Here is a 23190-nt window from a genome sequence, read left to right as displayed (position 1 = left end):
TAGACCAAACATGATTGTCACCCATTGCCTCTTTTGCAAACCACAACACCCAATAGGAGAGAGAGAACAAAAGGGAATGCCCTGCCACAGAGGCAGGGTGAGATGGGGGTGGAGTGGGGTGGGGGAGGGATACTGGGATCCGTGGTGGTGGAAAATGGGCACTAGTGGAGGGATGGGTACTCAATCATTGTATAACTGAAACCCAAGCACAGAAATTTGTAAGTCTACAACTGTACCTCGTGGTGTTTCACTAATAAGGATTTTTTTAAAAAATCACTGCTCCTCAACATGTATACAAAAAAGTAAGCAAACATCTCCCTTTTATTTTATTTTTTTGCTTTTTGGGTCACACCTGGCGATGCACAGGGATTACTCCTGGCTTTGCACTCAGGAGTTACTCCTGGCGGTGCTCAGGGGACCATATGGGATGCTGGGAATCGAACCCGGGTCGGCCGTGTGCAAGGCAAATGCCCTACCCGCTGTGCAATCTCTCCAGCCCCTCATCTCCCTTTTAGAACTATATTTAGACACCTACAAAAGTAAGGCAGACCTATTGTACAAGGTCTACAGGCCATTTATTTTTAAAAACTCTAAGTTTCTAACGCACATGCAGAAAAACAGATATCTTAAGTGCACATAGCCCTCAGATACTCACCACTCAGAAGAGACCAACTTAAGATAAATACTTTTCCTTGGCCAAGCTAACTCCTTGCCTGATTTTTAACTTCATGCAGACAAGTTTTGCCTTTTCTTATACTTTGCAGACCTGGAATCACACACATTTTTGTCTGAATTCGTCACTTCACTATTATGAACTTGAGCTGCGGCTGCATGCATTTCTAGTTCATTCCCTCACGGCATTACAACATCCTGGCATGCAAATATGACACTTCAGCCCATTCTAGCCTGGTCTGTGCTAGAACTGAACTTACTTTTTCCAGTCTTACAGCATGAATATTCCAGTTGAGTGTTCTGATAGACTTGTACATACACAGTGGACATAAACTTTTGTTAGATCGGAGGAAAATGGCACAGGTTCGAACTTAAGTGCCAGCTTCCAAAATAACCCTATCACTAAGCAACAAAAGCCCTGCTGTACGAATCCTGGCCGAAATTAGCTTCTTAGGGACTGGAGATGATACAGCAGGTAAGGTGTTTACCTTGCATGCATGACCCAGGTTTGATCCCTGGCACTGCATATGGTCCTGGGCACCACTGGAAGTCATCCCTCAGCACAGAACACAAAGCTCTGGGCGCCATCAAGTGTGACCCCCAAACTGGGAAAAAATTAAAATTTTCATCTCTTTAGTGGCTACATAGTAATAGCAAGTTTGAAGTCTGTTACTCTGGATAAAACCAAGCAATCTTCGTGCTTTTTGGCCAACTCGAGATTGTCTTTACCATGTGGTAGTTCAAGGGTTTTGCCCATTTTCCTTGATGGTTTGATCAGGGGTTGGCCTACTGTTCACACCCACATACGGATGGTTCTCCCGGAACACAGCACTGTTTGTTCAGGTGGACTGCAGGGAAGGCTAGGTCAGAACAGCCAAGTTGAATGGCTGACAGAACCATTCTTACCATCAAACCCAAATTCCATCTGGCCCCTTACCAAAGGGACTGATCGACTTCTCTACATTCGAGAGCTGACAAATGACAGTACCTCCCCTGTGCTCTTTTGGTCTGCTTTGTTTTGGGGTCACACCCAGCAATGCTGTTTACTCCTGGCTCTGAGCTCGGGAGACCATATGGGATGCCAGATGGAACCCAGGTTGGTCGTGGGTAAGGCAAACGCCCTTCCCTGTACTCTCTCTAGCCCGTGTGCTTTCTTAATGTATCTTTTTAATAAAATTTTAAAAGTATAGCCAGATTAACATGTTTTATTTTATGGTTTGGTGGTTTTTTTTTTTAAGTCTTAAGAAAAAAAAACTCTTACTATAAGGGTACAGTATTATTTTTGTTTGAGGGGCCACACTCAGTGATGCTCAGGGGTTACTCCTGGCTCAGCACTCAAGAATCACTCCTGGAGGTGCTCAGGGGACCCTATGGGATGTTGTGGATCAAACCCAAGTTGGCTATGTGCAAGGCAAGAGCCTTACCGCTGTAAAACCTCCCCAGTCCCAGGATACAGGGTATCAAGGGTTTTTCCCCCCTACGAGCTTTATTTCTCAGATATGCAATCCACTTCAATCAATATTTGTCTTCCTGGGACTCATGGTACCCGACAAAGCAGTTATTGGAAAGCAGATTATTTTCCCCATTATAACATATGCTTAAAATGAAAAAGTCTATTTGTATAGAATTGTCTGAAACATTGATTCCATCTGAGTTTCTCTGCTGTCACAGGTCTTATTATGTGGAAATTTAAAATCTCTAGCTATTACAGAAGGTAGTCCTTCCTGTTACTGGCCTTTTGAACTTTTATGCAATTTTCGGAATTAGCTTAATTTTCATCCAAGCATGTGCTAGAATATTAAGACATATCCCCCAGTGATCCTGTCTGTATAGTGTGTAGAAACCTTTATGTCCAAAATCGTGTCATCTGCAAATAGGTTTTATTTCTATCTAACCTTTTCTTTTTCTTCCTTTGAGATGGATGATACCAAAGACGACTGATAGATATTCATATCTTTTTTCCTGGTGAGAGGCCCTTTCAACATTAGGTACCATATGTCATAGTTGACCAAGCTCTTTATGCAAGCAGGGAAGTTACCTTTTATCCATGCTTTGCAGAGAACAGAGATAGATGCCAAGCTTGTCACATGATTTACAGGGATTGACTTCCCAATACTAATACCCTCCCACACTTGGTAAAAGAACCATCTCACATTAATTACATGGTGATGAACTCTCTGGGGTCAGGTGAGATGTGTCTTTTCACAAAAGGTTTTTCTACATTCCATTCCATTCCATTCATAGGGTTTCTCCTTCTGAATGAGTACTCAAATGTATAGAACTCAGTTTTAGCCTTTTCTTCCTGAACATACCCATCTCCATTTTGTCTGCCCAGGACTGGAACATGTGATTACTATGAACAAGTTACTGAAATGAGAACGGAACTGTCATGACTGAGGTTAATCAAGAGGTACCCTATTGGTTAGACGCCCAAGCTCTTCTAGAGAGAAAAGCGGAGGAGATAGTGAATTAACCAACAAATGTGCTCTGGAAGTGCATTAACTCTTCCCCAAACACTGGGAATAAGTAATGAGTAAAACCATGACACCGTATTACTGTCAAGGGAGATAAAGGATGTGGGTTACTAACAGGGTCGCACAGCAAGCACTTTACAAGAGTGGGTGGATGAATGAGGCACGTTTCTTGTTTATGAAAATACCCTTCGAACCTTTTCTTCTGTTCAGACGCAGTTGAATCTTTTATACAAATCACTGGCTCCACTATTGCTGAGATATTCATTAAAAATCCATCTGCAAATGCTCCTAAGGATAGAAAACTATGGTAGAAAACACCTCGCCAATGATATATCCTGCTAATACAACTTTGTCACCTTAAGCCAGTGGGAATACTGCCTTTTAGATGACTTAAATCTAAACAGTTAGAACTGCATAGAATTGTTAGATTGCATTTTAGAAACACTTCATAGAAACTGGCACACGCCTATTTATTAATGCTACAGTCCTCGTCACCAACTCCTGATGAATTGAAAATTTCACTTTACACAATAGTTTATTCAGAGCTGATAGCATCTGGTATATTTCCTATAAACATTTTTTTTTAACAGAAATATGGCTTTTACTATTGTATTTTTTAAGACAATATTTCTTCCACATCCACTTGACTTCTACTTGGTACAATTCCCTGATTTTTAAGTACAATTTGCTTTGCTTTTTTTTTCTTTTTTTCTTTTGGGTCACACCCGGTGATGCACAGAGACACAGGGACTACTTCTGGCTCTGCACTCAGGAATTACTCCTGGCAGTACTGGGGGACAGGACAATATGGGACACTGGGAATCAAACCCGGGTTGCCGCGTGCAAGGCAAACGCCCTACCCCCTGTGCTATTGCTCCAGCCCCTTTAAGTACAATTTGAATGAAAAATCAATTGTTCAGTTGCTGTGTTAGTTACTAAGTGCTCAATAAGTTGTAGGACTTGCTAAAGACTTCATGTTTTACATTTAAGAATGTTCCACTGTGAAAAGTTAAGATAAAAATGAGCCCAATGCCTAAATTTCTCCAAAAACCCGATCTCCTTCCTAAACAATACCCAACTCCCTACATGAGATTTTCCACATCAAGCATGGTCACGTTGCCTCTCCTGTGGATTCTCTGATGGCTATTGAAAGCTGACCTGTGGTGAAATTTTTTCCCACAGTCATTACATTCATAGGGTTTCTCTCCCGAATGAGTTCGATAATGTACAGTGAGGTATGACTTCTGAGAAAACACTTTCCCGCATTCATTACATTCGTAGGGCTTCTCTCCTGAGTGGCTTCTGTAGTGGACAGTGAGGTTTGACATTCGCGAGAAGACCTTTCCACATTTACTACACTCATAGGGTTTCTCTCCGGAATGAATTCTATGATGTATTGTGAGATAAGACTTCTGAGAGAAGAATTTCCCACACTCATAACACTCATAGGGTTTCTCACCTGTGTGTACTCTCTGATGTCGAAAGAGAGAAGAATTATGGGTGAAAGTCTTCCCACATTCACTACAACCATAGGGCTTCTCTTCTGAGTGACTTCTATAATGCACAGTATAGTAGGCCAACTCAGAGAACAATTTCCCACATATGTTACATTCATAGGATTTCTCCCCTTTTGGGAGTGATGGGAAAGCTGCATTTTCTAGGAAGGTTCTTCCACATTCATTACATTCATAAGGTTTCTCTCCTAAAGGAGTTGTGTGATGGTCAGGGAGACAGAAAAATGGAGAAAACTTTCCACACTCACTACATTCGTGGGGTTTCTCATCTGTGTGTACTTTCCTGTGTCTAATGAAGGCAGAATTTAAATTGAAAGTCTTTCCACATTCATTACATTCATAGGGCTTTTCCTCTAAATGACTTCTATAATGTATCGTGAGGTACGACACCCGAGAAAAAAACTTTCCACATTCGCTACACTGATAGGGTTTCTCTCCCGTGTGTATTCTCTGGTGAGTGATGAGGGTTGACTTTCGGTAGTAGGATTTCCCACACTCATTACACTTATAGAGCTTCTCTCCTGTGTGTGTTCTCTGATGATCACTGAGAGCAGACTTGCGGGAGAAAGATTTACCACATTCGGTACATGGGTAGGGTCTCTCGCCGGAATGATTTCTCTGGTGCAAGGTGAGATGTGTTTTTTGGCAAAAGGTTTTCCCACATTCACTACATTCATAGGGTTTCTCTCCTGAATGAGTTCTTAGATGCTGAGTAAGATGTAGCTTCTGACAGAAAGTTTTCCCACACTCATTACATTTGTAGGGTTTCTCTTCTAAATGTGATCTCCGGTGCACAGTCAGGGTTCCCTTTTGGCTGAAGGATTTCCCACAAACGTTACACTCATAAGGTTTCTCTCCTGTGTGAGCTCTCTGGTGTATAATAAATTTTGACTTTTTACAGAAGGATTTTCCACATTCACTACATTCAAAGGGTTTCATTTCTGTTTGGGATTTCTGGTAAACATTAAACTCTGACATCTGGATAAAGTCTGACCCAGAACCACTCCACTGACAAGCAGACTCTCCTATAAATGGGTTCTTATGAGTAAGGAAAACTGCTTCGTTGTCTAAGGCTTCCATGCATTTATTGTAGTCAAGGGGCCTCTCCAAAATGCTCACTTTCTGAAGAATACTTCTCTCGCTTTGAGAACAAGCCTCTCCATTTGGAGTAAATCCGTATGATTTTTCTCCACATGCTTTCTCACATTCACTACACCCACTGGTTTTTGTCCTTGAATAACTCCCATCAGTAATTATTAATTCTGAAGCAGAGTCTATGTTCTTCCCACAAGACACACAAGTGTGAGATATCACGCCAGAAGAAACCAAACTTTCCGTGTCAGCTTCGTCAACTGCAGGCCCTTTCCCTTCACTTAGAATTTTGCTATGGGTGCCAACAGCTTGCCTTGAGTGTTTGTCTTCACTGTCCTGGATCCTCTCTATCAGATTGTCAACTCTCTGGGTTTTTTCTTGAAAAAAGAAGAAGAAGAAGAAGAAAATTAAACTTTGAAGGCACAAATTATAACTAGGACAGGCATTTCGGATCCTATGGTGTGACTGACTGGGATTTTAGGTCCTGCTCCCATGAACAAACTTACTAGTGTACACAGAGCTTCTTTGTCTCCTGACTTGTGACATGACACAGACACACATACACACAGGGTGAGAGAGATGTGGGTTGGGGTGGGGGGTGAGGGTGGGAGAGATGGGTAAAGGTTGTAAGAGCCACCTGGTGGCAAGAAAGGAAAGAAACTGGATGATGAAAGAGGAACAGAAAAGTCTAATTTTATACAAAAACAAGTTTGCAAACAAGGTAGAGTGGCCTAGTAGGAGCAGCAATGCAAGAGAGAAAGAAAAGTGCAAAGTGCAGGAACCAGGATGACTTCTCTACATGGACACAAAGTTTGCATGTAAATGGGGGTCACATGGCATGGGGGTTCCAGGAGACAGGACTGAAGGAACATTCCCAAAAGTCAGTATTTCTCTATCTGTCTGTCTATCTTACACACACACACACACACACACACACACACACCACACTCATCTCTCTCTCTCTCTCTCTCTCACTAAACCCCTTGACTAGTTTTACAATGTGATAGTCACTAATTTACCTGCATGATTCTGACAAGTAAATTCACATTCTGCTATCCAGGGCTCCTCTCCTTGCTCCAATTTGATGATGACATTAGGTTTAGTGCCACTGTACCCTGAGTGAGAGACAGAGCTTCAGGATCTGAGCAGAAGCAGGAGCAGTCCCCCTCCATGTCACAGAGGCATATTAGGACGTGACCTCCCCACTGTTCACCTTATCAGAACTGGGACCTACTGAAATTCTCTACCTAGACGGATGGAAGGCAGTAAATGGTGTTATTGGCTCTTTCTTTCAGTGTGAGGGTGGAAGTCTGCCTGTGGAAGGCCCCATGCTCAGACTCAGAGCGCCCCTCACCCAGGGAAACAAGGTGGCCGTAGCTCTCCAGCATCACATCCCTGTAGATTATCTTCTGCTCGGCGTCCAGCTGCCACCACTCTTCCTGGGTGAAGTCCACGGCCACGTCCCAGAACGACACGGGCCCCTGAAACACCAAAACTGGGTGATACGGACAAGACACAAGTGATGCAATGTGAACTGAGCTCCCGGACTAGCCACACAAAGCCCATGCACTTCTGCTAAATAGCAAATGTCAAATGAGACTGAAGACACGCCCCGGGGACTGTGGGTCTGCAACTATCCCCTCAATAGATACGAGAGAAGCAAAATGACATCATTAGTTGGGAAGATCACATCACCGATCAGTTATGGCCTTCAAATGGAAACTCAGAATTCAAGAATTACCAACTGAGAAAAACAGCCTAAGAGATAAGGAGCAAGATGACATAAAACCAAATTCATAAGGAAACACTTTTTTCGTACTGACTCATGTTTTATAATAAATTAAGCAAGATACTGCTTTGATGAAATGAGAACATTCTCCCAAAAAATAGCCAGGGAGGAAACCAAAGGCTGAATTAAATTTAAAACCAAGCTGTTTGAATTACAAATGGGACAGGGACTCGCTACTCAGTGTGTCTCACAGAAAATGGAAACAGTGGGCCAAGACCAACTGACTCCACATTTTCTGAGAATATGGGGGGGAAGGGCGGGCAGGGAGATGGTTCAAAGGGCTAAGCACTTGCTTTGCACACAGGAACCCTGGGTTTGATCTCAGGCATCTCATGGTCCTCCAGCACTGCCAGGAATGACCAGAAGTACTGAGGTGGGTGTGACCCAAAAACACTGACAGAGAGAACAGGAAGAGAGAACAGTGGGGACTGCAGGAGAGCATAGGAGGCACCAGAGTTCACCTCTGTCACCAAAAGGCTTTTTTGCCCACTGCTCTGGCCACAGGCAAGGACCATAGAGGTGTGAAGAAAAAAGTGGCATGAGCTTCAAAACACAGACAAAACCACAACTGCAGAAGATTCCAATCTGCCTGACCTGCTCTTCCAACAGTTGAGACAAGTGCCCACGCAGGAGGAAATGGGAAGGCTAGAGCAGCCCTCAACCACACTCCCCGATGCACATTTCTAGAACACCCCACACCCGCAGCAGAGCAGCCGGTACTCCCCGTGCACCCCCCCTTTCCCCCAGAGAGGATACTCCCGGCCACAGTTGAGGGGCTCTTGATTTGTGCATCTGCTGTGCACGAGTCACAAAGAACCCCGACAGTCCGTGATCCACAGGCTCCTGTGAAGAACTGGCCTGTGTTCTCCTGAACAGTCTGTGAAATGCCTGTGAGGACACTGAGAAAGGATTCTGCCTTTTACCAACTGAAAGTTTGCAAGAGAAATGCCCTTTTGTCAGGAAAGATCCGTTAACAGGACTAAACACAGTTACTCCCAGAGAGAGCCGAGAGGGTAGAATGCAATCTAGGACGAAGGCCCCGGAACTGCTGGACCAAGGAGAACCATCCCACCCACCTGAGCATCAAACCGTCAGAGCCCTAGGCACTAAAGCACCACAAGAGGAAGGCACCAGGCCAGCGGTACAACACTTGCCTTGCACGTGCTGACCCCAATTCAACCCCTGGCACCCCATTGGATTCCCCCAAGCCCTGGTGGGGCCTAAAAATGAAAAATAAGAACCAAAACCAACAGCAAAAACACTGCAAGGGAGGCCTCCTAGACGTACTTTGTTATTCTGAGGCCAGAGACAGCACTCACGGCCAGAGAAAAGATGTTAATGGGGTCAAAGAGTCTGCCTTGCTTATGGTCACCTCAGCTCAATCCCTGCAACTTCATGACCCCCACACAACAGGGGCAGCCAAAAAGTCTCCTTCGACCCCACTATCAGGGTACCCCAGGGAATGCCCAGCACTACAGGACTCAAGAAGCACTGTATGCATCCTTACCCCAAACCCACAAGAGAAACAGAAAGAGAAGTACCAAGACTACAAGCAAACTTGAAGATGAATTGCAGATTCAACTACTGTAACAACAAAAGAAGCTGTACCATGAATACGAACCGGAATCCTTACTCTCAGGAAACGCAATCTGATCTGAAACACTCCAGTCTCAAAGGACCTGACTTACCACATCGGCTCTGAAATAACTGAAGGAGAAAGAAAAAAATACTCACAGACTGACCATGATCAAGCAAGTGTGGGATGAGAAAAAGCAAAGGGGAATGGAGAGGCAGTGGAGGAGTTACTTGCATCCATCCCAGCCCGATTGAAATCACCTGACCGCAGGGGCTGGGGCGACAGCACAGCTGGTAGGGCGTTTGCCTTGCACGTGGCCCACCCGAGTTCGATACCCAGCATCCCATGTGGTCCCCTGAGCACAGCCAGGAGTCATTTCTGAGTGCAGAGCGAGGAGTAACCCCTGTGCATCATCAGGTGTGACCCAAAGAGCAAAATCAATCACCTGACTGAACATGGTCCTCCGAGGACCACCAGGGGTCACTCTTGAGCCCAGAGCGAGGACTCTGAGCACTATCTGGTGTGGCCCCAAAACCAAAAGGAGGGGGGAAAAAAGAGAATATTTCCCCCTCAAATCCTTGCAACTTTCCTGAAACTCTGTAGTTTTTTCAAAATAATATGTTGAAAAAAATGCTAACAGGGGCCTACGCGGTACCTTAAGTGATAGAGCAGTTGCTTAACACGCGGAAGGCCTGAGTATGACCCTCAACACCATCACTGCACGGATGCCTGAGCACCGAAGGGGGAAGCACGGTAGCCCCTGGCACATCTGGGGCCAGTTTCAAGCTGCAAGGCTTGGGCACTGGGAATAGCCACCTCCCACCTCCTGCAGAGAACCACTTGATGTGCTGGGGGATCTGTGAAAAACTGCTAAAAAATGGGGACGAATGTAAAGCAAATTATCACAGGGCCTCCAAACATCCTGTACTCTTGTATATAGGCCTGGATTTTCATTACCAGAGTGAATCTGGAAACGTGTCCATCTGTCTAAATGATTGTCTGGGTACCAGGAAAACACACTTTAGTTCTAGTAACACCACAGGCCTGGGCTGCTCTGTGTACCGACCAGACGGTCCAACAGTTATCAGAGAAGTCAGCCCAGGCCTAGCAATTTTAAAGGTTCTGAGCCCCAAGAAATCTCCCAAATCCAAAGATGCCAAAACCCACAGGTAGCTCTTATTGACAACAGGCATTTTTTCCAGGGGGCAGTTCCCATTTCTTCTTACTGCAATAACAAACCAGCCTCCAAGTGACACCCCGGATGCCAGCATGAGCCCTGAATGTGGAAACACCCGTGACGGAGACACGGGCTGAGCTGCCCTCACACTGGCTTTCCCATGCCCACTCCCTCCTTCACCAACAGCACCCCCACTCCACGGGCAGGACAGGGCAGCGGGGAAAGTGCTGCTTGCACCCACCCAGCTGACCTGAACTTGACTCCCAACACTACCCTTGGTTCCCAAAGGAGAGACTCCTCCTGAGCACAGAGTCAGGAGTCAGCCCTAAGCACCACCAGAGGTGGCGCCCGAAAAACAAAACACAAAGGAAAAAAAGAACCACCTAAAAGGAGGCCAGAGCAACAGTACAAGTAAGGCCAGGCAGAGACCCAAATCCAAAAAAAGAAAAAAAATTAAAAATAAAATAAACCCAAACAATAAAATATAAATACAGCACAATCCACATAATCTATTCTGCATCACGGAACCAAGGGGCAGCTACAACGCAGGGAGACACACCTGAGATCCACTCATTTTCGGCTGCTGGGGGATATCTAGATGGTCCGTCACTGGCTGCACCTGAGGAGCAAAACACAAGGCCACCAGTGAGAGGTGTGTCTGGAGGGACCTCGCACCCCCTACAGCGCCCCAAAGATGGCACCCTGGGAACACTACCGAGGGCAAAAAAGCAACACACACACACGCAGTTCTTCCGAACTCCAGCACGCCCCGGGCACCGCGATGAAGCGGCCGCAGGCAAGTGCCATCGCTGACCCTCCGAAGTTGTGGGGGCTATCGACAGTCCAGCCGGGAGGGCGCTATCTTGCACGCACCTACCTCGATTGGATCCCTGGCATCCACCAGGAATGATCCTCGAGTGCACAGCCAGCAGGAACCCCTGAGCGCCGCGCACGGGAAGGCAGACAGGCGCTCCCCCCAATGCAAGCAATGGCAACTGCGTGACTTGGCTTAAGGCACCCGGCTGGGCCCACTGGACAAACGTCCTGGCTCAGCAACCAGCGATGCAGCGCAGGGACCTCGGGCGGGCTCGGACGCGGACCAGCGGGTACACCCACTGCCCCTCCGTTCCCGACCCGCAGCCCGGACCCTCCGCGGCACGGGGTCCCGGGGCACGGAACAAAGGTGCTGCCGGACACGCCTCCGCGGAGACACGGAGCCTGAGGGCCGGTGACACCAGCCCACGGGGAGGCCTCGCCACGCTGCACCTGGCCCGGCCGAAATGTCGGGGTTGCAAACCCTGACCTACCCCGCAGGCATCGGGCCGGCCCCGGCGGGCGATCGGTGTCTGGGTCTCCCCGCCTGCTCCAGCTCGCACCCAATGGCCGCGCTCGTGCCTCGGCCGGGCGCACGCGAAGGCGGGTCCACCCAGCCGGTCCCTCTGCCCGCAACGCCGGAGGCCACAGAGCAGGCCAACGGCAACCGGGCGCTGACCGGAAGCGGGTCGCGCGGCGGCAGTGCGCCTGCGCGAGCCCACACCTCGGAAAACGCCCACGGGGCCGCGCAGGGAGCCTCAGGCCAGGACTGCATTTCCCGGCAGGCAATGGGCCACCACGCCCTGGAAAGCCTGACCCAGGGGGCGGAGCCGGAGCACCCAGGGGAAGGAGCTGGCCTTCTGCGCAGGTTCCATCCCCGGCACCTCAGAAGGTCCCCTGAGCGCCACAAGAGCAATCCTTGCTTGCAGAGTCAAGGGTTGCAAGCCCTGAACACCAAACAAGAATGGACAGGGGAAAAAAGCCACCTAACATGGAAAGGAGAAATGAGAGCCTGGCAGGCAGCTGTCCCAATCCTGCAGAGCAGGGCGGGGAGGGGTCTAGGATGCACATGAAGAACTCAGTACACTAGTACACACGTACACACACACATTCATTGCACGAGTGTTTTGGTGGGAGCTGCAGTACAAGGGCTGTGGGTTCTAGTCCAGAACACAATTGGGCAGAATCCGAGTCTATATTCCAAAATCGGACATACACACACCAGGCCCACTGCAGAAATGCCACCTAGAGTGGACGTCTCTTATCTGTGTCACACACACATACACGGAGGCAGTGTCCCATCTCCTCGCCCCCAATCACGAGCAGAGGGCAGATTTGAGAATCGTGGAGAACTAATCGTGAAATTCTGCCAATGCTCACGAGTCGGCAGCTGTCTTTGGAATCGTGTGCAGCACCATCCCAGCACCCACAGGAGGAGGCCCAGTCAGTACACAGCCCTTTGCTTTCTGTTTGTATTTGTTTTTATTCAGTTTTGTTGTTGTCGTTTGTTTCTTTGGGGGCCATACCCAGCAATGCTATTCCTGGCTCTTCATTTAGAAATTATTCCTCGTGGTGTTCTGGGGAGCATGCAGGATGCCAGGGATCAAACTGGGATTGGCCACCAGTATGGCAGGAACCTTACCCACTGCACTACCTCTCCAGCCCCAGGAACTATCTTTTGAAGAGTCAGATAAATAGTACAGTAGTGGGTAGGATACCTTCCTTGCACAAAACTGACCCAGGTTGGATCCCTAGAACCCTGCATCCCATATGGTACCCCAAGCCCTGCCAGGAGCATCCCTGAGTGCAGTCAGGAATAAGTCCTGAGCACCACTAGGTGTGACAAAAACCAAAAAATGTTCAAAATCCTTTTTGTAGAGGTGTATAAAATGAAAAAATTAGTATTTTAAGTAATTGTGCTAGTACACTGCAAAGTTCTTTAGCGCGTGTGAAACTCCTGGGTTGGATCCCCAGCACGGCCAAAAAACGAGAAACAAGGATCATACCCAGCGTTTTTCAGGGTGTCCTTCTGGTTCTCTACTTAGGAATCACTTCTGGCAGTGCTCAGAGGACTCATGGGGTGCCAGTAATCAAACCCTGATTGTGTGCAAGGCAAACACCCTATGAGCTGTATCACAGCTTCAGCTCCAAGACAAACATTTCTTTGGGAGTAAAATAGGGTCTTCTGTATCAGATGGTATCATGAGAGGGGGCTGGACAGACAGGCATAACCACACACACACACACACACACACACACACACACACACACACAATGTATTTCTGACTCTGCACTCAGGAATTAGTTCTAGGGGTACTAAATGGGATACTGGGGATCAAGCCGGGTCAGCCTATGGCTCAACCCCAGCAGCACGCACCTTTAAAAGCACCAACAGGGCCGAGCCTGTCTTCCCCGGGTGGGTTCTTGGGGGTTTCTGTCTTTCAACTGACTCCAAACTCCTATAACCTCCTCCCAGGCCCCTCTCATCAATGTCCCCAGGGGAGAAGTGTGGCACACAGTGTGGAAAACAGGGATGTAATCCTGCAGACTGGTTTGGGATCTGGCCCGGGGCCAGGGCCACCTATGTACTGCCCCCTGACTTCTGGAGAAGCCCCCTGGCAGTTGAGGGTTTTTTTTCAAACTCGTTGCTGGTGGGGGTGCAGGGGGTTTCTGATGACATCAGAACTTCCGACTGTGCTGATTGGAAGATCCCAGAGCTCCAGAACCTGAAGCTCAAGTAGGCAACAGTAGCCTTTGGCTTGAGAGCCCAAAGCCTCGTCTGCTCAGCTCCTCGACGGCAGGCACTGCTGTTATTGAGGGAGAACCTGAGCTATCGGGGGAGAGAGTGGACCTGGGATGGCCAGCCGTAGGCAGAGTCCTGGGTCTGAGCCCCAGAGCCCTGAGTCCAGCACTTCAGGATACCCCCTGGAGGTGGCGCCGGAGGAAATGATGCCGGGACCTTCAGGTAGTTCTTGGGGCCAGCGGGGCTGGGAGCTGCGCAGACAGGAGTGTTGGGGAGACACTGAGAGGTCGGAAGGAGCGGCACAGAACAGGCTCTTGGGGTATGGACTGACAGCCAGGACAAGGAAGGGGAGCCGGGATGGGGGAAATAGGGAAATGGAGGTGCCCCTCTGTGTCCCCAGGGAGAAATTCTACCCTGAGGAAGAGACTGAAGGTCACAGGGGTGTGGACCATGATAAGATGTGTGGGAGAAGATGGAGAAAGAGAAGCTTGGGGGTCTGGGAGTCCATGGGCAGGTGAAGAATTGCTGGGACTGAGTCTGGTCTCTCCGTCCAGAGTCCTACGGAGGCCCCTGGGCCATTGTTGATGGCCGAAAGAGGAAGAGGGAGCAACTGCTCTATGAAGAGGAGTTGGAAGAGGAGGAGGAGGAGGAAGAGGAGGAGGAGGAGGAAGAGGAGACCCCTGGAGTACTGGAGATGATGAGCCATGCTGCAGGTGTGCCTTCCCGAGGCCAGAAGAGGAGGATGTGGTCATGGCCGGAGTTGGAGGAGGAGCAGGAGCCGGAGGATCCAGAGGCGCTGGAGAAGGTGGAGGAGGAAGAGGAAGAAGAGGGGGACGCGGCCTCCCAGGCTCAGCACAGTGGGCTTCAGGCCAGCCCCCGGCCTCAGGGTGCTGTTCGGAGGAAGAGGGATGAGTCGGAGGACGAGGAACAGCAGGAGGACGAGGAGCAGCCATGTGGGCTGCACAGGAAGCGGCAGCGACAGGAGAGCCCCGTGCTCCCCGAGCACCACCAAGTCTTCCAAAAGCTGCTGGGTAGGAGCCCCGGGCCCGAGTCTCCCACCTGGACACAGGCGGTCGTTAGGGATGCAGTGCCCCATGGTGGGGAAGAGGTGGCCCCTGCCCGGACAGGGGCTGCAGTGCCGGGCTGCCTGGGCTGAGCCACCCAAGGAAGGGTCTCCCCCACCCCTACTCCCACCTGGGGCTGTGAGGGGCCCAGTGTTGCCGTCCCGACGGTGGGGAATATTGGGGGCGGGCTGTGAATTTGAGGTTCACAACCCCGTCTTCCCACAGAGGACTTGCTGTTACTGAGTCTGTTCTCTCCTTCAGAATCCTACGGAGGCCCCTGGGCCATTGTTGGTGGTCGCAAGAGGAAGAGGGAGCAACTGCTCTATGAAGAGGAGTTGGAAGAGGAGGAGGAGGAAGAGGAGGAGGAGGAAGAAGAGGAGGAGGAGGAGGAAGAGGAGACCCCTGGAGTACTGGAGATGATGAGCCATGCTGCAGGTGTGCCTTCCCGAGGCCAGAAGAGGAGGATGTGGTCATCGCCGGAGGTGGAGGAGGAGCAGGAGCCAGAGGAGCAAGGGGAGCCGGTGGAGGAACAGGAGGAGGAACCGGAGAAGGTGGAGGATCCGGAGGATCCAGAGGCGCTGGAGAAGGTGGAGGAGGAAGAGGAAGAAAAGGGGGACGCAGCCTCCCAGGCTCAGCACAGTGGGCTTCAGGCCAGCCCCCGGCCTCAGGGTGCTGTTCGGAGGAAGAGGGATGAGTCGGAGGACGAGGAGCAGCAGGAGGACGAGGAGCAGCCATGTGGGCTGCACAGGAAGCGGCAGCGACAGGAGAGCCCCGTGCTCCCCGAGCACCACCAAGTCTTCCGCAAGCTGCTGGGTAGGAGCCCCGGGCCCGAGTCTCCCACCTGGACACAGGCGGTCGTTAGGGATGCAGTGCCCCATGGTGGGGAAGAGGTGGCCCCTGCCCGGACAGGGGCTGCAGTGCCGGGCTGCCTGGGCTGAGCCACCCAAGGAAGGGGCTCCCGCACCCCTACTCCCACCTGGGGCTGAGAGGGGCCCAGTGTTGCTGCCCCGACGGTGGGGAATAACCCTTCCTCCTGGCTGGAAACCGCACTGCAGGGTTGGGGGTGGGCTGTGAATTTGACGTTCACAACCCCGCCTTCCCACAGAGGACCCTGTGATCAAAAGATTCCTGGCCTGGGACCGGCACCTGTTGGTCTCTGATAAGGTACCTGTTGGGGGTCACTAAGCCACTGTCCCGGGGACCCACCAAGCTCACCCTGCCCGGGTACCTTTGCTCTTTTTGCTCTTTGGGGGGGTGAGCGTAAAACTTGGGGGCCACTGGATAGGGGAGGTGCGGTCACTGATGCAGCTCTTCGCTGCCCACTCCTGGGGCACAGGCACCCCAGTCTCTCTGGGTCGTGTCTCTGGGGTCCCTCTCCTCTTGATTCAGCAAACACCCACAAAGTCCTCCCCTTCGTCCTGCTTCCCGAGTTCGTGGATCTCCTTCCCCTCCGCCCAGCCCTGGTGACCTGTCCCCGTGTCTCCCCAGTACCTGCTGGCCATGGTCATCGCCTACTTCAGCCGCTCTGGCCTCTTCAGCTGGCAGATCCGACGCATTCACTTCTTTCTGGCACTGTGAGTACTGATCCCAGGGAGCCCCGACACAACCACGCTGGGACCCCATCAGCCTCCATCAATCCCTGGGGGCCCTCCGCCGCAGCTCCCTGAAGGAAGGAGGTAGGTGTGAACACAGGTGGTGTGCTGTCCACAGCTACCTGGCCAACGATATGGAGGAGGACAACCAGGCACACAAGCAGAACATCTTCGCCTTCCTGTATGGCGACAGCCGCCTGCAGCGGCCCATGTTCCACCGGCTCCGTCTCCAAATGCTGCGCTCCATGGGCTGGAGAGCCTGGGTGAGCCGGGAGGAGTGCGAACAGGTAGGACTGCTGGGGGGCGTGGAGGGGGGCTGTCCGCAGGCTGGAGAGGCCGAGCGATTCAGCAACATGGGCCCCATGTGTCTTCGCAGATCCAGGCCTATGACCCTGAGCTGTGGGTGTGGGGCCGAGACCGCGCCAATCTGCCCTAGATCCGGGCCAGGAGGCGGGGCACGGGATGAGGGGGTAAGTGGGGCCCTGGGGTGCAGACCACAGCCAATCTGTCAGGGAAGCCCAAAGGAGTGCTGTGCCTAGACCTCATCTCCTGCCTTAGCCACCAGAGCCCAGTGCTGGCCCCCAGCACACTCACGTCTGCTTCCCTGGGGTGATGGAGAGTTGCAGGGGGGTTCCAGCCGGACCCCCAGAGGTCCTGTTCCTGGCACTGGGATCACCCTCGGGTCAAGGCCAAGAGGCTTTCGGAGCAGAGACGGGAGCTGGGTTCAGGGTGAGGGAAGTTCCACATGCCCTCAGACTGTCAAAGATCATTTCCATCCATCCAGGGCCTGCCCGTGCCCAGAGCATCGCCACCAGGACTGTCATCGGATGCCCAAGACACCGGAAAACTGGCCCAAGGGAGAGAGGAATTCACCTAGAAGCAGCCTACGGGCACTTGGGTTACAGGTGAAGACCCACACACCTGTCCCCCAACCCCTTCAGACCACCTGCTACAAGGTACCAAGGAGGAAAAAGTCCGGACTCTGCCCGATTTCAGCCTCCTATGTGGACAATCTAGAAAAATCCAGAATATCCTAGAATATTATGTTAAGAGTTGGGCGCACTTCAGGAGTCTGGCCAAAGGCAACCAAAAAATCCACTTTCTTTTATGTTCCATGATCTGGCAAGTTTCCCCAATTTCAGATCAAATGCCCGAGTCCACTGTCCTGGAACGTGAGAACCTTAGCCCCAGCTTGAAGAAAAGGGGCTGCGAGGGGCAGGAACAGTTAGGTCTGGCTAGACCTGCTGGGGGACACTGAGCCCTGTGTGCTGACCGCTGGTGAATAGCGGTCTCACAATGTTTGCCATAGAAATAGTTCTCATAGTTTATATTTAAGGCATCCTAAATTGACATCGCCAGCTAACATGCTGTTGCTTTAGTTTTGTGATGCTTATTCTTGTTTATGTCTCGTTTCTTCAATAAAGATAATTTTGGTTTTATGTTCAAGTCTTTTGAGTTTTAACTGGGATATTTAAAATAAATCTTTTCCTTAACATTTGAGGCTCATTCCTAGGGGGAAAGTGGTCAGGGGCAGACATGGGCAGAATCAGAGCTCCATCCCATCTTGACAGCTGATGACCCCATCCCCAAGCGTTTTGGGTCACCTGGGAGGAGAGGGGAGGCCAGGGAGCCTCCTGGGAATTGTGGGAAAGCCGTGCTTCTGACACAGACCCCGTGACCAGGGGGTGTGGCTGCCTGTGAGCAGCGATCCCGGCACTTAATGGGGTGTTGAGGAGTCACAGAAGCAGCCCCAAGTGGGCTGAGCCTGGACGTAACACGTGAGAGGCCCCGAGTTTGGTCCCTGCCACCTGGGTCCCTGAGCACCTCTGGATGTGGCTCTGGTTCTTGCAAAGCCTGGAGTAATGACAGAGGGACTCGGGGAACAGAGCTAGCAGCCAAGCAGCATGGACACGGAGTGAACCCCAAGAGGAGCCAGGGTAGGGGGGACAGCAGGGCTGGCAGTAGGCCACAGGGCAGGCTCCTGTAGACCCGGATGTGGCTGTCCAGCCCTCATGTGACAGGGTGGGGAGAAATGGGGCCCCAAACACTTCGGAGATGCAGCAGAAGAAGAGAGATGGGGTGGGAGAGGCCTCAAGGGAGCCGAAGACCCGCACCCCATCGCTGCAGTGTGTGGTCCTGGAATCCCAGGATCCCAGAAGCCCCGAGACAAGCTGGAGAGTCTCAGGATGCACCCCCAAGTCCTGTCCCCAGATGATCTGTGACCACCAGCTGGAAGGTCTGGGGACCCAGGCCCCGTGGGAGTGCTGTGGGGTGATTCCCCAGACAGAACCCCCTTCTCCAGCCTCAGCAGGCTATTCCCAACTGGTCTGGACAGGCAGGGAGCCAGGGAGCAAATCATTTCCCTTCCCAAGGGACATCACCTTAATTGCTAGGAACCCCCCGCCCCCCCCCCCCCAGTCTCTCTCTCTCTCTCACACACACACACACACACACACACACACACACACACACACAGCCTGTGCCTCTGAAGCCAGAATCTGTCCCTGGCTCCCGGCGACAGACTTGGGCTCTTGGAGGTCTGGGGACAGACAGGAGGAGATGGAGCCCCAGGCTGGTCCTGTCCCACATAGCCTTGGCCATGCCCTGCCTGTGAGGCATCTGCCTTGCCATTTCATATGCGCCACGACACGCCCATGCTCTCATGATCTCAGGCATCTCATGGTCCTCCAGCACTGCCAGGAATGACCAGAAGTACTGAGGTGGGTGTGAGCCCAAAACACTGACAGAGAGAACAGGAAGAGAGAACAGTGGGGACTGCAGGAGAGCACAGGAGGCACCAGAGTTCACCTCTGTCACCAAAAGGCTTTTTTGCCCACTGCTCTGGCCACAGGCAAGGACCATAGAGGTGTGACGAAAAAAGTGGCGTGAGCTTCAAAACACAGACAAAACCACAACTGCAGAAGATTCCAATCTGCCTGACCTGCTCTTCCAACAGTTGAGACAAGTGCCCACGCAGGAGGAAATGGGAAGGCTAGAGCAGCCCTCAACCACACTCCCCGATGCACATTTCTAGAACACGCCACACCCGCAGCAGAGCAGCCGGTACTCCCCGTGCACCCCCCTTTCCCCCAGAGAGGATACTCCCGGCCACAGTTGAGGGGCTCTTGATTTGTGCATCTGCTGTGCACGAGTCACAAAGAACCCTGACAGCCCCTGATCCACAGGCTCCTGTGAAGAACTGGCCTGTGTTCTCCTGAACAGTCTGTGAAATGCCTGTGAGGACACTGAGAAAGGATTCTGCCTTTTACCAACTGAAAGTTTGCAAGAGAAATGCCCTTTTGTCAGGAAAGATCCGTTAACAGGACTAAACACAGTTACTCCCAGAGAGAGCCGAGAGGGTAGAATGCAATCTAGGACGGAAGGCCCCGGAACTGCTGGACCAAGGAGAACCATCCCACCCACCTGAGCATCAAACCGTCAGAGCCCTAGGCACTAAAGCACCACAAGAGGAAGGCACCAGGCCAGCGGTACAACACTTGCCTTGCACGTGCTGACCCCAATTCAACCCCTGGCACCCCACTGGATTCCCCCAAGCCCTGGTGGGGCCTAAAAATGAAAAATACGAACCAAAACCAACAGCAAAAACACTGCAAGGGAGGCCTCCTAGACGTACTTTGTTATTCTGAGGCCAGAGACAGCACTCACGGCCAGAGAAAAGATGTTAATGGGGTCAAAGAGTCTGCCTTGCTTATGGTCACCTCAGCTCAATCCCTGCAACTTCATGACCCCCACACAACAGGGGCAGCCAAAAAGGCCCCTTCGACCCCACTATCAGGGTACCCCAGGGAATGCCCAGCACTACAGGACTCAAGAAGCACTGTATGCATCCTTACCCCAAACCCACAAGAGAAACAGAAAGAGAAGAACCAAGACTACAAGCAAACTTGAAGATGAATTGCAGATTCAACTACTGCAACAACATAAGAAGCTGTACCATGAATACGAACCAGAATCCTTACTCTCAGGAAACGCAGTCTGATCTGAAACACTCCAGTCTCAAAGGACCTGACTTACCACATCGGCTCTGAAATAACTGAAGGAGAAAGAAAAAAATACTCACAGACTGACCATGATCAAGCAAGTGTGGGATGAGAAAAAGCAAAGGGGACTGGAGAGGCAGTGGAGGAGTTACTTGCATCCATCCCAGCCCGACTGAAATCACCTGACCGCAGGGGCTGGGGCGACAGCACAGCGGGTAGGGCGTTTGCCTTGCACGGGGCCCACCTGAGTTCGATACCCAGCATCCCATGTGGTCCCCTGAGCACCGCCAGGAGTCATTTCTGAGTGCAGAGCGAGGAGTAACCCCTGTGCATCATCAGGTGTGACCCAAAGAGCAAAATCAATCAATCACCTGACTGAACATGGTCCTCCGAGGACCACCAGGGGTCACTCTTGAGCCCAGAGCGAGGACTCTGAGCACTATCTGGTGTGGCCCCAAAACCAAAAGGAGGGGGGAAAAAAGAGAATATTTCCCCCTCAAATCCTTGCAACTTTCCTGAAACCCTGTAGTTTTTTCAAAATAATATGTTGAAAAAAAATGCTAACAGGGGCCTACGCGGTACCTTAAGTGATAGAGCAGTTGCTTAACACGCGGAAGGCCTGAGTATGACCCTCAACACCATCACTGCACGGATGCCTGAGCACCGAAGGGGGAAGTACGGTAGCCCCTGGCACATCTGGTGCCAGTTTCAAGCTGCAAGGCTTGGGCACTGGGAATAGCCACCTCCCACCTCCTGCAGAGAACCACTTGATGTGCTGGGGGATCTGTGAAAAAATGCTAAAAAATGGGGACGAATGTAATGCAAATTATCACAGGGCCTCCAAACATCCTGGACTCTTGTATATAGGCCTGGATTTTCATTACCAGAGTGAATCTGGAAACGTGTCCGTCTGTCTAAATGACTGTCTGGGTACCAGGAAAACACACCTTAGTTCTAGTAACACCACAGGCCTGGGCTGCTCTGTGTACCGACCAGACGGTCCAACAGTTATCAGAGAAGTCAGCCCAGGCCTAGCAATTTTAAAGGTTCTGAGCCCCAAGAAATCTCCCAAATCCAAAGATGCCAAAACCCACAGGTAGCTCTTATTGACAACAGGCATTTTTTCCAGGGGGCAGTTCCCATTTCTTCTTACTGCAATAACAAACCAGCCTCCAAGTGACACCCCGGATGCCAGCATGAGCCCTGAATGTGGAAACACCCGTGACGGAGACACGGGCTGAGCTGCCCTCACACTGGCTTTCCCATGCCCACTCCCTCCTTCACCAACAGCACCCCCACTCCACGGGCAGGACAGGGCAGCGGGGAAAGTGCTGCTTGCACCCACCCAGCTGACCTGAACTTGACTCCCAACACTACCCTTGGTTCCCAAAGGAGAGACTCCTCCTGAGCACAGAGTCAGGAGTCAGCCCTAAGCACCACCAGAGGTGGCGCCCGAAAAACAAAACACAAAGGAAAAAAAGAACCACCTAAAAGGAGGCCAGAGCAACAGTACAAGTAAGGCCAGGCAGAGACCCAAAACCAAAAAAAAAAATAAATAAATAAATAAACCCAAACAATAAAATATAAATACAGCGCAATCCACATAACCTATTCTGCATCACGGAACCAAGGGGCAGCTACAACACAGGGAGACACACCTGAGATCCACTCATTTTCGGCTGCTGGGGGATATCTAGATGGTCCGTCACTCGCTGCACCTAAGGAGGAGCAAAACACAAGGCCACCAGTGAGAGGTGTGTCTGGAGGGACCTCGCACCCCCTACAGCGCCCCAAAGATGGCACCCTGGGAACACCACCAAGGGCAAAAAAGCAACACACAGACACACACCAGCAGCTCTTCCGAACTCCAGCACGCCCCGGGCACCGCGATGAAGCGGCCGCAGGCAAGTGCCATCGCTGACCCTCCGAAGTTGTGGGGGCTATCGACAGTCCAGCCGGGAGGGCGCTATCTTGCACGCACCTACCTCGATTGGATCCCTGGCATCCACCAGGAATGATCCTCGAGTGCACAGCCAGCAGGAACCCCTGAGCGCCGGCCGCATCTCCCTACCGTCTAGAACGCAGGGGAAGGCAGACAGGCGCTCCCCCCAATGCAAGCAATGGCAACTGCGTGACTTGGCTTAAGGCACCCGGCTGGGTCCACTGGACAAATGTCGTGGCTCAGCAACCAGCGATGCAGCGCAGGGACCTCGGGCGGACTCGGACGCGGACCAGCAGGTGCACCCACTGCCCCGCCGTTCCTGACCCGCAGCCCTGACCCTCCGCGCCACAGGTCCCGGGGCACAGAACAAAGGTGCTGCCGGACACGCCTCCGCGGAGACACGGAGCCGGAGGGACGGTGACACCAGCCCACGGGGAGGCCTCGCCGCGCTGCCCCTGGCCAGGCCGCGGCCTTGGGGTTGCAAACCCTGACCTACCCCGCAGGCATCGGGCCGGCCCCGGCGGGCGATCGGTGTCTGGGCCTCCCCGCCTGCTCCAGCTCGCACCCGATGGCCGCGCTCGCGCCTCTGGCGGGCGCACGCGAAGCCGGGTCCACCCAGCCTGTCCCGCAGCCCGCAACGCCGGAGGCCGGAGGCCGCAGCGGGGGCCAATGGCAACCGGGCGCTGACCAGAAGCGGGTCGCGCGGCGGCAGTGCGCCTGCGCGAGCCCACGCCTCGGAAA

The 23190-nt window shown here is 51.8% G+C and overlaps 1 protein-coding gene across 3 annotated transcripts in view; it reads right to left on the bottom strand.

Annotated features, from left to right (window-relative positions):
* The window catches only part of RBAK (RB associated KRAB zinc finger), a 44681-nt gene that overhangs the window by 4190 nt on the left and 17301 nt on the right, over positions 1–23190 (bottom strand). The window contains exons 1-5 of one of the 3 annotated variants that reach the window (XM_056128269.1): positions 16406–16561; positions 10854–10913; positions 7107–7233; positions 6772–6867; positions 3686–6129 (exon numbers count right to left, since the gene is read on the bottom strand). In XM_056128269.1, the coding sequence (XP_055984244.1) occupies positions 4229–6129; positions 6772–6867; positions 7107–7233; positions 10854–10913; positions 16406–16537 (2316 nt within the window). In that variant the 5' untranslated portion in view covers positions 16538–16561 and the 3' untranslated portion in view covers positions 3686–4228. Of the gene's footprint in view, positions 1–3685; positions 6130–6771; positions 6868–7106; positions 7234–10853; positions 10914–16405; positions 16562–23190 lie in introns of those variants that run through there. The other 2 variants (XM_056128268.1, XM_056128270.1) reach the window with 2 other exon arrangements.

Source organism: Sorex fumeus, unplaced genomic scaffold, assembly GCF_029834395.1.
Source record: "Sorex fumeus unplaced genomic scaffold, SorFum_2.1 ptg000064l, whole genome shotgun sequence".
NCBI lineage: Eukaryota > Metazoa > Chordata > Mammalia > Eulipotyphla > Soricidae > Sorex > Sorex fumeus.
The sequence above is the reverse complement of the archived record's forward strand: the minus strand, read 5'-3'. Positions and strand labels throughout refer to the sequence as shown.